Source organism: Sinohyriopsis cumingii, chromosome 10 (genome assembly GCF_028554795.1).
Source record: "Sinohyriopsis cumingii isolate HCF-2022 chromosome 10, ASM2855479v2, whole genome shotgun sequence".
In the NCBI taxonomy this organism is placed as follows: Eukaryota; Metazoa; Mollusca; class Bivalvia; order Unionida; family Unionidae; genus Sinohyriopsis; species Sinohyriopsis cumingii.
The window spans coordinates 93,423,496-93,440,586 of NC_142970.1; the positions used below are offsets into that span (position 1 = coordinate 93,423,496).

The 17,091-nt window shown below is 34.7% G+C and overlaps 1 protein-coding gene across 3 annotated transcripts in view; it reads left to right on the forward strand.

The window, feature by feature from the left end:
• The first annotated feature begins 3,449 nt into the window (after positions 1–3,449).
• LOC149790598 (vesicle-fusing ATPase-like) overlaps positions 3,450–17,091 on the forward strand; it is a 97,785-nt gene continuing 84,143 nt past the window's right edge. For 2 of the 3 annotated variants that reach the window (XM_089972698.1, XM_089972697.1), the window contains exon 1: positions 3,450–3,578. In XM_089972698.1, coding sequence (XP_089828824.1) covers positions 3,459–3,578 — 120 coding nt within the window. In that variant the 5' untranslated portion in view covers positions 3,450–3,458. Of the gene's footprint in view, positions 3,579–7,013; positions 7,153–17,091 lie in introns of all 3 variants that reach the window. The other variant, XM_089972699.1, reaches the window with a different exon arrangement.

A 17,091-nucleotide genomic window follows, 5' to 3' on the forward strand; every position in this document is an offset into this window, starting at 1 on the left:
AGGGCCTTTTTTCTTTATGGTGTAGGAGTGAGTTTAACCAATCAACTTTAACTGCCTTAAGCCTTTGCCACGGCCAAGGCCTACTTCTGATGATTGGGTTGAAATCACTAAGGGTGGTAGGACAGGCTTAGTCACAGGGTTGGCGTGTTTAGCTCGGGAAGGTCGTATTCTCTTCGGTCGTGATAAAGAAGTCTGATACATTTGTTTCAGACTTCTTAACTCCGCTAAAATGTCCAACAGTACCGTAGCCGTTTGATTTTCACCCTCTTGTTTCTTTGCTGCTACTTCTTCTTGCTGTTGTTGCTGTTGTTTTTTTCTTACCTCTTCTTGTTGCTGTTGCTGTTGCTGTAGGAGAAAGCTTGTTCCGCTTCCTTTTGTCGTTGCATAAATTTCTCCAATTCTTCTTTCTGTCTCTGTCTAAAATTCTCCACTTGCGGTAATGAAGAAGGTAACGAAGGTTCCGGAACAAATTCTTGCGAGGTAAGAAAATCCACAAAATCCCAATGTACCTCTTCTGAAAGTAAGTCCGGGTTCCCTTGGGCGGTCTCCCCTGCTGGTGCACCCCAATGGATCGTTTTCTGAGTTTCCGTCATGTTGAATCACTGTCGCATAGATTGACTGCACACAAGCGCTAGCGAATCTATATAGACCAACTGACGTCACAGACTGCTCTCTTCGGATTGGATGCGAGTTGACTGAATTTTGTAACGCGTGTTCGGATTGGTGAATGAACTCAATCCGTTTCAATCCTACCTCTGCCTATAAATAAGCGCAGTTCAGTGCATTGATTCACTTGTTCTCGTCGCTTCAAGATGTGGACCGATGTGCAATCTTCTACGCTTGTGTCTTCCATGATGTTTAGGACGGACATGCTCATGTATGTCAGGTCCAAGTGGACTGTTGTTGATAGGACAGATACTAGTCAATGGATGAGGAGAGCTTACATAGAAAGACAAGGATGTCTCAAGAGGGTACTTGTGTATGGACCGGCAGTTAGAAGGAGTTTAAGAAGAAGAAGAAGATGTGACAGATGCCATCTATGTTAATATTAATATTAACATAAACCCAAAGGCCCTTTTCAGGGCCAGCCATATTTCTCGAAAAGAGATAGCCTTTCCATTGCCTACCCCTTTTTTAAAAAAATTTAAAAAAAAATAAAAAAAAAAAAATCCCATGTTCAATTTCCCTTGACACTATAAAGTCCCACCCTGTTTAAATTCCTTTGACGCTAAACCGTCCCACGATTTTTCTCCATGTTAATTTCCCTTGACGCTAATCTGACCCACGATTTTTCTCCATGTTAAATTTCCCTTGACGCTAATCTGACCCAGGGGTCTCTGTAATGCTAATTCCCATTGACGCTAATGTACCCCACCTTACTACTAATAATAGAGCAATTAATAATTAACAAAACTCAAGATAATCTGATCATTTGTAGCCAGCCCGTACATAAACAAAGATAACATACAGAACAATTAGCACATACATATAGCATATACCGGGGACCACTGATACCTGGCAAGGATCACTATTCGTAACTAAAGGCCCCAAGACCAGCCAGGGTTAAGGAGACTATATTACACTAGAGTAGGGAGGTATATAAACCTTAGATCAAAATCATAAAAACTGAAATTACAATAAAATGAGCACATACATTCATCAAAGTAAAGGGTGAAACACAAACACATAAAATTCTTTAACTTTCGGCCCTAAAGGGTCCCTTCTATGATGCGAGCCTGAGAGGGACCATACTAATAAAAGAATCGTCCACCCTCCTGTCGTCGATGCTGATCAACACGGACTATCCCATGTATGTCAAATCATCATGGGCAATTACCCAGGTCACTGAGACGTCCCTTTGGAAACGAAGGATCTGTGTTGAGAGACAAGGCTGTCTGAAGAGTATTAATATACGGTTCAGAGTTCAGACGAAGTTTGAGGAAGAGGAGAAGATCTGTGCGATGTTTTCTATGTCAACTGAACGGTGATAACAAAAACACCAAAGGTCCTTTTCAGGGCCACTCCATTGCCTCGAAAAGATATCTATTCTTTCTTGCCTACAAAAATTTTTGTCGATTTTTTTGTGTGATAGATTGATGTTCATAAATCTATTTTTGTATAATATGTCTGTGTCTCTAACCCTGTCTCTAACCACGTCTCTCTGTCTATGTCTCTAGAACAACGCGTATTCAGTTCAGCACCTTGCCACGCTGTTCCGCAAGATTGAGGTCAGCCACTTGCGACATTGCTGCCAGTGTCCACTATCGTGACGTCACCTCACTTCAATTCCTATTGTCCGTATACAGACCAAATACATTCCTTATGTTAAATTGCCCTTGTCCGTATACAGAGCCCTTGTCCGTATATTCAATATACTTTTTTTTTTATATTAAAGTCCCATTGTCCGTATATCGCCCCCATTCACTACTAGCAAGCACTCTATCAGCAGCTACCTAGCAGTCTGCTCTTGAGAATTATTCTTTGGCAGGTATTCTTACAAAGTACGGTATATTTGAACTTATTCTCTGGTATTAGATAGCACGATGAATCATATAAAAAACAAACAGGCTGCAAGATGTGAAATGTGTATTTTGATGCTTGTATTCGTCGCTCAGAGACAAGAAGTATGCTCAGTGCTACATGTATGTTGGAAACTCATTATCTGAGACTAAGAAACCTTTTTCTCGATTATTTCTTATGTGAAACAAAGATTTGTATCGTTTTCCAAAACCCGTTTTGGCATAGAAAGTGATAATTTAGTACTTAAAAGTGATAATTATGTAATTAAAAGTGATTTTTACTTTAAGATGATATTACCAATACAAGACATATCAATAAAACTTATCTAGCAACAACTGACGACTTTGACCATTAGTATTACATTTTAAAACGTTTATTGTTTTCTCCAAAACGTGTCATTAAAAAAAAATTAACAATACATCTGCATTCGTAGCTTCGTGTACATCTTTCTCTACAAAAAAAAAAAAGAATAAAAAAAAAAAAAAAAAAAAATTACAATGTATTATGTTACCGCATATTTTTGAATGAGGACAGTTATGGTCCCACACCCACCCCACCCCCCTCTAGGGAGATACCTACATAGATCAAAGTATATATATATATATATATATATATATATATATATATATATATATATATATATATATATATATATATATATATATATATATATATATATATATATATATATATATATATATATATATATATATATATATATATATATATTACTGCCACGTGTACGATGACAGGTTGGAAGCAAAACTTTAAAATATACATGTAAAAATTATTATACACTATAAATAGCAACATTCTCATCAACAAATTATAACAGCTCAAAACTTGAACAAAAATACAGTTATTTTTTACAGACAAATATATACATATCGTCCACTATTTGTATTCATACTTATCACCATTGTGCGCAAGGTACAAGAATGAATAAAGTTTCGCTCCACAAAAATAATCTGTCTGGAGGTTGGTGTTACTGGAACAAGGCGGTGACAACTCCGAATGTGACATGGGCAGAGGATCAATTGTTTGACGTTCATATTCTGGTAAGATTAAAACGCGCATATTTTCAGTCAGATGTACACAGTAGCTTGTATTTTAGCGATAATACACTGACTCTAATCATTGTGTTCTGATTTAAGTTATCTTCTTTTAGAGGAGAAGGAAGTTATTATATCTGTTACTTGTTTCTGAGGGTCACATATTTCCGAGTTGGACTCAGTAGCATGAACCAACCTTTTTTATTTTAAAGATAGCTCAATCAAGTTTTGTACACATGTAATGCTAGTAGAAAGAAGCATATAAAAGTTTATTTTATACAAATATGTTAGAAATTGTATTTTTTCTGAATATTTTTCAAACAACGTTGACTGAATACAGTTTAAGAATTAATTATTTTGTGACAAAAAGTGGTACCATACCCAGCATTTTTTTTTATTTGTAGATATGTCAATACCAAATTTGGCACATTCATAAAGATTGTTTAGCTGTTTATAAAATGCTTTTTTAAAAAAAAATTTGGACCAAAAGTAGATTTGTTAGATTTTTTATATATATTTATAGCAATTTTCTAACGGCCTTTTTGGTTAGTTTGGGGCAAATGAGCTAGACAGTAGGACACAAATTTGTTATATGGAGACATAACCACATAAATAACTACATAAATGTTGCCTCACATAGACTTTTTGTGAAGGAACATTTTAATTCACAGGGCCTTTATTCAAAGAATGAGAAAGTTGTGACAAAAATATTTTTACTTTCATTGTTTCAAAATTGTCAATATTTGTACTTAATAAACCATGGAAAAAGCAATCACATGGTGTTCAAGACATATAAACAGTCTCTTTGTGTTTGTCTTCTTATCTGACAAAAGTTGTCATTTCATACTAAGCATGTCATATACAAGAAATGCAATATTCATTAAATTCTGTAAATGGATTTTTGTCTATTTAAAGCGGGATACATAAGTAAGTCATTTTTCCTTTCCAAAATACTAAATGTGACAGTTACCAATCATGCTAAATACTCTTTTAATTTAAATATACCCACACATCAAAGGTCAGAATGAAAGTTTCTTTTGACACCACTAGGGATTCACCTGCTTGTAAAAAATAATTTAAGCAGCAGTGTAAGTGTGGAGTGTTCACAATAATGTTGATTTGTGTATTCCACATTTACATACAGAATACTGTGAATTTGTTTAACCTTTCATTATCCCTGGAATATTCAACGAATCAAATGTTTTTCGATGCTGAAATATAAAGTCAGTGTACAAAACATGAAATGTCTCTGGCTGCTGCCGTCATTGAAATATCAACTTCCAGTTTACGGTATGTCAATGGTACTTTCCAGGGTTCTTCCTCCACGATTTATAATGGCTGCCATGTATAGTTTATCTTGTGCTGAAAAATGGTGTTAAACCCTACATATATATATATATATATATATATATATATATATATATATATATATATATATATATATATATATAAGAAACATAATTCTTGCAATGTATTTCATAATTAAATAAAAAATCCTGTTCATATTTTACTTTTTGCATCAAAATATGATTTTGCATCAGATGACAAGCAAATTTACTTGAACATTAAATTTTTAAATCATACTTTTAGAGAATCATGTTTAACTTATTGTGACCACTATAATTGTTGTTGTTGTAGGGTTTAACGCCTTTTTCAGCACACAATATGCTATACATGGCAGCCAGTATTAATGGTGGAGAAAGAACCCGGGTAAACCCCAGAAAGAATCACCGACCCACGAGAAGCTACTGGCAAGCTTTCTCACTAACCCACATTGGCTGAATCGGAGAATCGAACCTACACAGAGGTGAGATGGCAGTGATCCGTAACGGAGAGCGCTTTAGACCACTCTGTCACTTGGGGCACCAAAAATTTTTGTAACTTGTAGATAATTGTCAGATTGATAATAAAACAAAAGCCTTCTTTAACTTGATTACTTTCACTGCTAGAGAAAGGAGTTATCAGTGGTTATTGTTATGGGTTTAACACCATTTTTCAGCACACCATATGCTCAATATGGCAGCTAGTATGACTGGAGGAGGAAGAACCCAGGAAAACCCTGGTACAAACCACCAATCTTTGTTAAGGTGCTGGCAAGCTTTCTTACATACCAACATATTCCACTCCCAAGACTTGAACCCATGTAGACAGTGGTGAGATATCAGTGATTTGTAAAGACATGTGCTTTAGACCACCTGCCCAAGTGAGGCCCCAAATGATTAGGAAGATGGCAACACAGCTAAAAAATAAACAGATCACAAGCTAAAGATATTGTTTACTTGCAAGTAAAAACTTTTGTTACAATATCAGAATGATTTTTCCCTTATATATAGAGTCATATTTCCTATCAACTTGTGTTTTCCATGTGCTACAAATGTGGCTGTGCATTTTTTTATATTGGAACACATGTACAACTATGTCATGGGAGCTAGTAGATTTCAATGAAGTGTATCAAAACAGGTGACAGAATACACAAATGTTCCAAAAAGGGGTAGAATGGGTGACATCATGCCTTGTAGAGTATTAGGGAGTATATCATTGTCATTTGTTGTGCATACTTTGCTAAAATAACTGATGCTTAGAAAGTATTGATTGGTATCACTCTGAAAGTAAATGTTTAAGTACATCCGAGTCCAGTATGTTCATCTCAGCATGACAAAAAAATCTGGTTTTCAATAGACCAGTTTAAATTCTACTTAATACCTGTTTATGATCCGATTTGTTAAATGTACTGACAGTGTTTACATGTCACTTATTGTGGCATGTGATTGCTCTGACAATTGCCCAATCCTGTTTCAAAAATGGATGCTTTAATAATTCCAGGGTCAGCATGGTTTACTGTATGAGACGTGCATTAAGACCAGTCTTTCTTAGCACTGAATGAGTGGTGTTGCTTTGTATGTGGAGCAGTGGTGTTGAAATCATTTTGCACGGAGTGAATTCTTTTCTTTCATCTGCATTTTGAGATGTACATGAATATTTACTAGGCTGCAGACAGCTATCAGTTGTGATGTTGAGCTGAATGAACTCTAGTCCTACATTTTTTGATATGTATGGGGGGGGGAGACTTATCATACTTATCATGATTCACATGGTACAATATATGACTATAAATCTTCAAGTTATCAGGATTAACAACTAACTTCAGTGTTTGAAAAAGAATGACTTAATAAATTATTTACGTATTTACTACCTTAGGTATATGAATCTTGTGCATAATTTACTTAATTTGTCAGAAATGTGAATTTTATTAACTTTAATTATCTGCCCTTTGAACTTTAAAACTTGTGTAAATAAGATTCAATTCGAAAGACAAAGAAATAAATATAATGCATGATATAAAGTAAAAAAATGCAAATAAATATATACAGGTAAGCAGTTTAAAATAATTTTTGAATTTATTATACTAATTGATGGTTACAGGATTTACTTATTCTCTAGAACCCCTAGGTGGCTGAGTGGTCTAAGGTGCTTGCCTTTACAGGTCACTGACATCTCACTTCTGTCTGCATGGGGTTGAGTCTCCCTTGGCCATCATGGATATGTGAGAAGGCTTGCCACTGCCACTAGATACCTATAGGTCAGTGGTTCTTACTGTTCATTTTTTTCCTGTACTCTCTGCCATGTATGGTCTAGCTGTGAAATGGCATTAAACCCACATTATCAAACCAGTTTATTCTCTGAGTATAAATTGTGAGAAATTATGGTAGTGTATTCTAGTAATTTTGGAAATAATATTCTGGAAGAAGACACTAAAATGCAATGCAAGTAGAAATTTTTGTCTTGCACTAAAAGCTCAGTTATTAGCATATTATGTTGTGATATTAATTAGGACAACATGGTGGCAACAATTTTAATTAGTGGCCCCAGAATTTTTATTTTCACAAGTCCCTGTCAAAATTTGGAAAGTATGTATTGCAGGTATTGCCCCCTCATTCCATTGATGTCTGTAACAGATGTTTCTGGATTCGAACTTTAATTTTACCCATTTTCTGACTGGAGTTGTCTTCATAAAGTAAAGGCCTGCCATTGCTGTTATGGTTTTGGGATTATAAATATTTGGATTCTTCAACATATGTACTTCATCAAAAATCTGACAAGCAAGCAGACAGGTCATACATTTTCATAGTAGTGGATATGTACTCCTTCCTTCATTAGACTAATTTTGTTTGAAATTCTTAAATTGAGCAGTCCTGGATTCAGTTCTCAAGGTATGTTTGAAGTCACATTGTCTAGCATGATTTGCTAAGTTAAGATTTCAAGGACTATACTTCGGAAGCACTGAACAATTTCTACAACATTCTTTTTCATGTTTTTATTGAAAAAGGAATATAGTTTTTTATTTTGTTCAATAATATGGTTTGTTGAGGGTTTTTTTCTGTGTGGTCAGTATGCCACACAATATTCCAATCTTACAGAACAGAACAGAATTTTGATTCAATATGAAACAGACTACCATATGATTATAGAGCACTTTTATTCCAATAACACCTCTAATTAACAGACTACCACATGATTATAGAGCACTTTTTTTATAATAACACCTCTAATTAACACATCAACAGAAAGTAGCTTTACAACACATAATAAAAAAAATAATTTTAATGCATACTTTGCACAAACCTTATAATGTTAATTTGTTAATTGGCTGTAAAGGGATATATGAAAAAAATTCCAACAAAAATTACAGGAGTGATGAAGAATAGGAGGTTAGAAGCACACCTACTATCATTAAGTCATATAGTTGAACTTCCTATTTTCTGGACACCATATTTTCAAAATTTGTAATAATTGTTATTAGTACCAGAAAATATCTGGTGGACACCAAACAAGATATTTAAAGCCAATGGAAAATGAAATATTCAAGCTGAAACATAAAGAATGTTTTACCTGTATTAAAAACTGGTGGTTTGTTTAATCAATCATCTAGATATGGAACCACTTCTAAGACCCAAATGATGACATGAATTAACTGTTGGTATTGTCAGAAGTTATCAGTAAAACCCAATAGCACAATCTACAGCTTGTGATCAGTTATTTAAATAAAGTGAGATGGGATGCTTCTTAAATGTAATGATAAAAGTAAATAATCATTAATCTTGAGACACTTGGCAAAAACAATGAATCACTTTGCTAACTAAAATCTTTGGTCAAAAGTGTTACAATAAACTGACATATATGTAACTGCAGACTTCTCTTTTATTACCACTGGAGAGATTTCAACGGGAGTCAAAGCAGTCATGTATTTCAATTCCAATTTTTACTAAAGTGAATTGCTTGCATAATATCAAGTATTTAAATATGTATGTGGAGCATTATCTTTGTTTTTCCTTTTCAAATTAACTAATCTGGGATTACTTTTATGTCTAATAAAACAGTCAAAATCTTCAGCCCATGAGTAAAATTATTTGGACATAGTTTGCTCTTCATACCTGTAGTTCGAGTGCAAATGTTTGCATAATTAAATTCGTGAATTACTCAAATTGATTTGGCTGCATATTTAAGGCAATGATGGCCATATTAGGGCTGCTAGAGCTGAGTTTGCTTCAAACATTTTTTAAGGTAAAGATAGATTATCTTTCAGGTTTTCAGAAGAATCAAATTATATTATTTCAGTAATACATTCTGTTGTCAGAAACAACCTTTATGTTATGAAATAATATCAATATTCAAACTGTGGCACAGTCATTGACAAATTTTCTAACCAGACTTATGACCAATGTCAATACTTGTACATGATGAACAGACCGTCATAGTTTTACAATTTATAATTAACCCTGGGGTTAAACCAGAGGTCATTTAGCTTAATAACAGTGATTTGGACATGTAGGAATGAAGTGTGATCAGTATGCAAGATGATTGGCAACAACTGGACATTGATTTGAAGGCCAACTGTCATAACCCAGGATTTTTAACTGCATGCTGCCTTGTGGTCATGAGGAATTAAATAAGCAAATTAATGGTGCCAGTTCAGTAACTTCTTTTTTTTTTTGTCCCCCAAAATAATAATTATAGACGTAACCAAAGTTGTCGCAAAGGTAAGTCTCGATATTGAGATTGTTACCGTAATTTATAAGTTATCCATGATTTGGGATTCCATGTCAAAAGCAATGAGTTAAAAGGTAAAATATTGAATCATGTGTAAGAAAATATTTTTGTTACCAAATTCGGTACAGAGCATATTGGAACGACCTTCCAAGTTTTAGAAATTATGTCAGTGGTCACAGCTAATGATCCACTATGGCTGCCAATTACAGAAAATAATAAAACCTTTACCTTGGCACAAATCACAGTGGTGCACCATCCAATATGGCTAGGGTTACTAAAAATTGAAAGAGATGCGCTAAATAATGAACACAAAATATAGGAAAATGATGTTTGCGGGATGGCTTGCATACACCTCTGGTCATTCCTATCAAATCTGTTCTTGCATATTAAAGGTTACTGTCTTGCACTGGACACTTTTATATCAAGAAATGGCTAATTTCTGTAGTTGTGTGAACAATATGTCATCTACATGTGTCTGTTTTTTTAGTGCATGGGAAGGCTGGAAACCTGCATTTTAATCTGTTGATCAATTATCCAACCCCAAATTTCCCACAATTATTAAAGAATTAGCTGTCAGATGTTTAGCTAGACGTGTGCCTCCCAAATTTTAGAGAATGAATTTGTCAAATTACATAAACCAGAAGCCAGATTGTTAATCCAGTTATGCATAAACACCATGGCTATGACCTCATTTTTTATTACGTTGTAGTGGAGTCCCTTAAACCAATGTAAATTGGATAAACTTTTACAAAGGTTTCAAAAACACTGGATAAATCACATTCATCAATTTGACCAAATAAAAATGAACTAGTATAGATCATCTACAAGACACCTATTGTTCAGACAGATAGTACACATTTTTTTTTAAACCACAATTAAACACAATCAGTGACAACTGTTGAATCTTCATTAAATGAAATGAATGTGTTTTTAAAATTAGCACAGTCAAATTTTTTTTAAACAATTTTTTTTAATGCTGCACTATGCATTACCTGCATTGTAATGTACATGTAGTACCGAAGTAATCAAGCTCATGTGCATATAATTTCTATTTTTAGGCTATGAGAGGTTCATAAACAGCCTCATTAGTTTGAACGAGCACATATTAGGGACAACCATTCCATTTTTAGGAGATATAACAGTGTCTGACACCTCTGCTATCAGACATCCTACAAAATTACTAGCAGAGCAATAATAATAATAATAATGAGGACTTTGTATAGCGCCTAATCTTTAGAGGCTCTAAAACTTTACAACATTAGACAGCACCTCTAAGACAAAAAACATATATAATGATATGATTACAAGAAACAAACACCATGACATTAGAAAACATAAAAAACATGCTGAAATATTTAAGGTAGGAAACATTATTAGGTCTTTAAGTTTGTTCTTGCATTCAAAATAAGTGAGTTTTAAGAGCATTGTGTCTTTGTGTCTAAGTTCAGTGGGCAATTCATTCCACGTTGCTGGGCCCTGGTATGTAAAAGAACGTTGTCCATATGACTTTGTTTTCATGGTGGGAATAATGAGTATATGATTGTCAGAAGAGGAGTGCAAATATCTTGCTGGTGTGTACATGTGGGTGAGGTCGGATAGGTATGTTGGACTAGAGTCTGACAGTGAAACGTAGCACAGAAAACAAATTTTGTGTTTGATTCTGGATCGAATGGATAGCGAGTTTAGGGTACAGAGCAGCGGTTAGGTGTGCTCTGATCGTGGTACTCTAAGTATGATCTGAGCAGCTGTGTTTTGAAGTTTCTGGAGTAGATATTGAGATGAACCAGACAGAATTGAGTTACAATAGTCTAGTCTTGAAAGTACTAATGAACACACAAGTGTTTTAGTGGTATCAACTGAAAGATATTTGCAAATGTAGCTGATGCGTCTCAGCTCAAGATATGCAGCCTTGCATATGTTCATGACATGTTGGTACAATGGGAGAATACTGTCCAGAGTAACACCTAGGTTTCGTACTGACTATGTGAATTTAATGTTGGCGTTGCTGATATTTATTGTTTGAGGTAAAAGATGTGAATGAGAAAGTCATTGTGCTGTGATCAGAATGGCCTCAGTTTTATCATCATTCATCTGCAGCTTGTTACATGTCATCCATGATTTCACATCAGAAATGCACCTCTCTACACCTTGGATGGTAGCATCAACTTCAGTTGGGTGGCTAGATTTGTATATTTGGGTGTCATCAGCATACAGTTGGTGAAACACTGGATGATGATCTATGACACTTGAGAGCAGCTGAGTGTATAGAATGAAGAGAAAAGGTCCAAGAACAGACCCCTGTGGAACACCACAACATAGATTAACTGGGCTGGAGTGTATTCCATTTACAGACACAATTTGTGTCCTGTTGACCAAGTAGGACTTGAACCACAGTAAGGCTGTATCATGAATGCCAAATACATGCTGGAGATGGTAGTAATATATCATGGTCTGTTCTGTCAAATGCTGCAGACAAATCAAGGAGGGTGAGGTCTGTAATCCTTCCACTATCCAAAGCAGAATGTCATTAACTACGTTTAGAAGAGTAGTTTCAGTACTGTGGCAAGGGCGTTATGCAGATTGTACATTGCTAAAAAGACTGTTTGAATTCAGATGAGATACAAGCTGGGATAGAACAATCTGGGCGGTGGCTCTTTAAATCATTATGGTCTAGTGTTGGTTTCTTCAGCAGAGGCTTTACAATGGCAGTTTTGAAAAATGATGGGAATTCCCCAGATGAGAGAGAGGTATTAATAACATCAGTTAGTGAAGGCAATACTGGATCTCAGCACTCAAGCAGCAGTGATGTTGGAATTGGATCAAGTTCATCGGAGGAGTCACAGTAACAGATTTTACCTAAATGAAGTTAAATTTGGAGAAATATTTCTGTATTTTGGAATAAAATGATTGGATGCAGAATATATATCACACTCCCTTTGAAATACATTGGTCTGGCACTATTCCATGGCTTATTATCTTTACTTACATGCATGTCCATTGTATTGGGTCACACTCCAAACAGTTCATCTCAAGGAATCAATGCGAAAGCAAAATTTTAATGCTTCAGCATTACACTTGATTTTATATTTTGCTCAGTTTACTTTATTTAGTTTTACTAATCATTTTGTTGTAATATATTGTTTGAAACTGTGGCACATGCAAAGAGATACAAAATTTTTAAATTTCAGCTTGCATTTTGCATATCTAACTTGAGTTATACAAGTTTGTGAGCAAATTGGTCAAGCCCTGAGTGTTATCTATCTCCTTATGGCTTATGTATTATGTCATAAGTCTTGTCTGTCTCCTTATGGCTTATATATGATGTCATAAGTGGGATGGCTTATATATGATGTCATAAGTGGGATGGCTTATATATGATGTCCTAAGTGGGATGGCTTATATATGATGTCATAAGTGGAATGGCTTATATATGATGTCATAAGTGGGATGGCTTATATATGATGTCATAAGTGGGATGGCTTATTTATGATGTCATAAGTGGGATGGCTTACATATGATGTCATAAGTGGGATGGCTTATATATGATGTCATAAGTGGGATGGCTTATTTATGATGTCGTAAGTCTTATCTGTCTCCTTATGGCTTATATATGTCACAAGTGGGATGGCTTATTTATGATGTAATAAGTCTTATCTATCTCCTTATGGCTTATATATGATGTCACTAGTGGGATGGCTTATTTATGATGTATTAAGTCTTATCTATCTCCTTATGGCTTATATATGATGTCACCAGTGGGATGGCTTATATATGATGTCACAAGTGGGATGGCTTATATATGATGTCATAAGTGGGATGGCTTATTTATGATGTAATAAGTCTTATCTATCTCCTTATGGCTTATATATGATGTCATAAGTGGGATGGCTTATATATGATGTCATAAGTGGGATGGCTAATATATGATGTCATAAGTGGGATGGCTTATATATGATGTCATAAGTGGGATGGCTTATATATGATGTCACAAGTGGGATGGCTTATATATGATGTCATAAGTGGGATGGCTTATATATGATGTCATAAGTGGGATGGCTTATATATGATGTCCTAAGTGGGATGGCTTATATATGATGTCCTAAGTGGGATGGCTTATATATGATGTCATAAGTGGGATGGCTTATTTATGATGTCATAAGTGGAATGGCTTATTTATGATGTCATAAGTGGAAATTTTCCACATGATTCCACATTCTGAATATTGTAGTCTTCTTTTTTTCTGTTCTTTCTTTCTTTCTGTGAGTCATAATAAAGCACTGGGTCAGTAATGTGGTACATGAGTTACCGAATACCGGGTACATAAGTTACGCAGTACCGGTCTATTACCCAGTATGGTCTATTCTAGTACTGTGCAATAGCAGGATTCACACACTTCAGTAGAATAAAACAAAAATTAACCATATGCGCAATGGTTGCACTTCATTTTTGCATACCCTTCCATGTTTACTTTATTAAATCACCTTTATACTTAGAAAATTAATTCTTTTACAAATCAACACGGTTGAGGTTTTGGTTTCCATTTTCAATCGAATAATAGACTTTGTGCATAGCAGTTGTTGACTAAACCAGATTGTTTTCATTGGTTAGCAGGGTCAGCTCAAATTTAAATCAACTGGCCCAGCAAAAAACCAGTCGGCCTTCCAACAAGTAACAACAACATGGCAAAAACCTCTGAAAATTTAACTGTCACTATTAACTGGCTCTTCTCAAAACCAATAGGCCATGGGGCAGCAGGCAAACAGATAGAGCAACTCCTGCATAAAGTGGCCAGTTGTAAGCAGTGTGAGTTTGTTGACTCTATCACCCTCTAGTCCTTGTGGGTGGGGATAAAGATCCAATTTACAAAATACGCAATTACATTTACATTTTTTTTGCATTGTTTACCCAACATTTTGTATGCAATCAATTTAGGGTGGGGGGAGGCATGTACTATACTTGTTATGAATTGTCAGAGTTTATATCAGCCCAGATATCATAGGTCCAGGGATGGTGTGGAAATAATAAAGAACAGTGATTTCTGTGTTATGCAATATGGTGCATTCTGTGGTGAATGCAATGATTTAATGGTAACAATTTGCGTTGGATTAGGAATACCACTCGACTGTCTGATGCTATTTGAATTCATTTCATTGTTAGTTTTGTAGGGGTCATCCAGGATTTACTGATTCATTCATGATCTCTATAAGGTTCTGGGGGGTGATCAATATTGCCATATATACCAATATAATCAGTGTAGGCTGTAGTCAGCAGAGAATCAATCTTACGTTTTGTCTCGATTCCATCTCTCTCCACATTTGTACAGTAATGTCAGTATCATTGAAAAAGGAAATCAATATCCAAAATTCCAGATGAGATAAAAGTGCTTGTTTCTCTGCCTTTCAGTTGTATAGGTGTCACAGTGTAAAGTAGCTTTACAGTGGTTAGCATCACTAAAGGACACTTAGGAGACAAATGCATGCACACTTGAGTTTTCTCCATGTGATGTGAAGTACAGTATGAGATTTATTTGAACTACAAAGTGATAGTCACAGGCACATCCCTTGCTGCTGAATAAAGTGATTTGGAAATTGAGGATCACAAATTCATTAAGTGAGTCAATTAGCAGTTTATCAGTGAAGTGGATATCCAGTTTTTGATGTGAGTAAATTGTCTGCAAAGTGAAATTGCTCCTTAGTGCATTCCGCTGTATTTTATGGGAAGATTGAGAAATTGCATTGAGAACCAAATATTGCTTCTGTGGTTGATATTATTGTTGGTATTGTTTGTTCATGGAACTTGATTTTTTTATCAAGCTGTGGGGGCAAAAAACACATCATTGCCAGTCTTGGGGCCAGAAGCTATACAGATTTGTAATTAATGAAATAACTATAGCTTCTGAAAATTTTGATTACATTTACTCACTTTTGGAAAGAGTAATTTACCACATTGCATTACTTTTTGACTTGTTATCAATTACATTTTATGGCTGTGTAAAAAGAAATGCCAGAGTTAATCATATATATAAATATTTATTCATAAATAATATTAATTTGCATTTGGAAAACACTTTCCAAGTTTATTACTGTTTGAACATTTTTCTTTTAGTTCCAGACTGTAAACTGTTAGTATTATAACACATGTTCTTGGGACTCAAAGCAAGGATTGATTAACAGGCTCTGAATATCCATTTAATTCAACTTCCTGAAAATGAAGAAGGACTTTAAAAAAGTCTTTGAAATAAGTTTTAAACTTTCTAGAAACCAGGACTTATGAGTCATTTTTGTACAAGTTTGAAGGAGTATTGTTAAGAAAAATTTAAATTGATTTATTTTAGTATGGTATGAATACATAATTGAAGTATTCAGCTTCGCACAGTATTTAGTAAAGTAATAGTCTGTAGCATTAAATAACTTAGACAAGAGGTGCAAGTGGGCCTGAGGTTGCTCATCTGACTGATATCAGTCTAATAGCCTACTGTAAGAACAGATACTTTCTGTTGAAATTTCTTTCATATCTTTTTGATTGCATATATTATGAAGAAAAAAAATACATCAAGGTTTATTTTGTTTTGTCAGTATTCAATAGCTTACCAGCAACGTTGCCCAATATTAAAATGATTTTATGCCAGGATGCTTTTTGACAAATGTTTTAAATTCTTGTCAGTAGTTTTTAAGATAAAGTCATTTGAAACATTTTCTGTTTTAGTTCCAGTGGCCATATTTGATTGCAGATTGGCAGTACTTATACAATTTCGAAAGACCTTTATGCCAAGCTGTTTTCAGCCAAATCCATACCTGTTCATTAGTTTTGGAGAAGAAGGTTTCCTATATTTAGTAATGGCTTTCATGTTTGGTGACAGATAAATGCTAACTGTACAAATTTTAAAGCCTTCATGTCAGGACGATTTTTGTTAAATTTGGTCAAGTTCTGTGAAGTTGTTTTGATAATAATTATTTTATTGGTTTTTATACTTGTAGTAGAAGCAGCCATTTTTGATGATTAAGCAGCATTATTTGTACAAAATAGAAAGTCCATATCAGGCCAGCATGCTTCGAATGAAATTTGGTCAAATTCTGTTTACTTGCTTTTGAGAAGTTGTTTAAAGGATTTTCTATTTTTAGTAACGTTGTCCTTGTTTTTTTGGCAGATTGACTGTCATTTGCGCAAACATCAAAGACTTTTATGCCAGGATAAATTAGTCCAGTAGTTTTTGAGGAAAATGTAGAAATTAGCAGTTGTTGATGGATGCTGATGCATGAACTTAACTTGACCTAATGGCCATGTGAGCTGAAACTCCTGGGAAATGGCAATTGTGTTAACATGAAATGGTCATTAATTGTGCTTGTTGACGAGTTCACTTTATATACCTTGTCTGTAATCGGTTACATATACATATGAGGTTGAAATTAAATATCAATATCATATTTGAATTGTTCATTATTTGATGGTACCGGTAGGTGTAGTTGTTGTT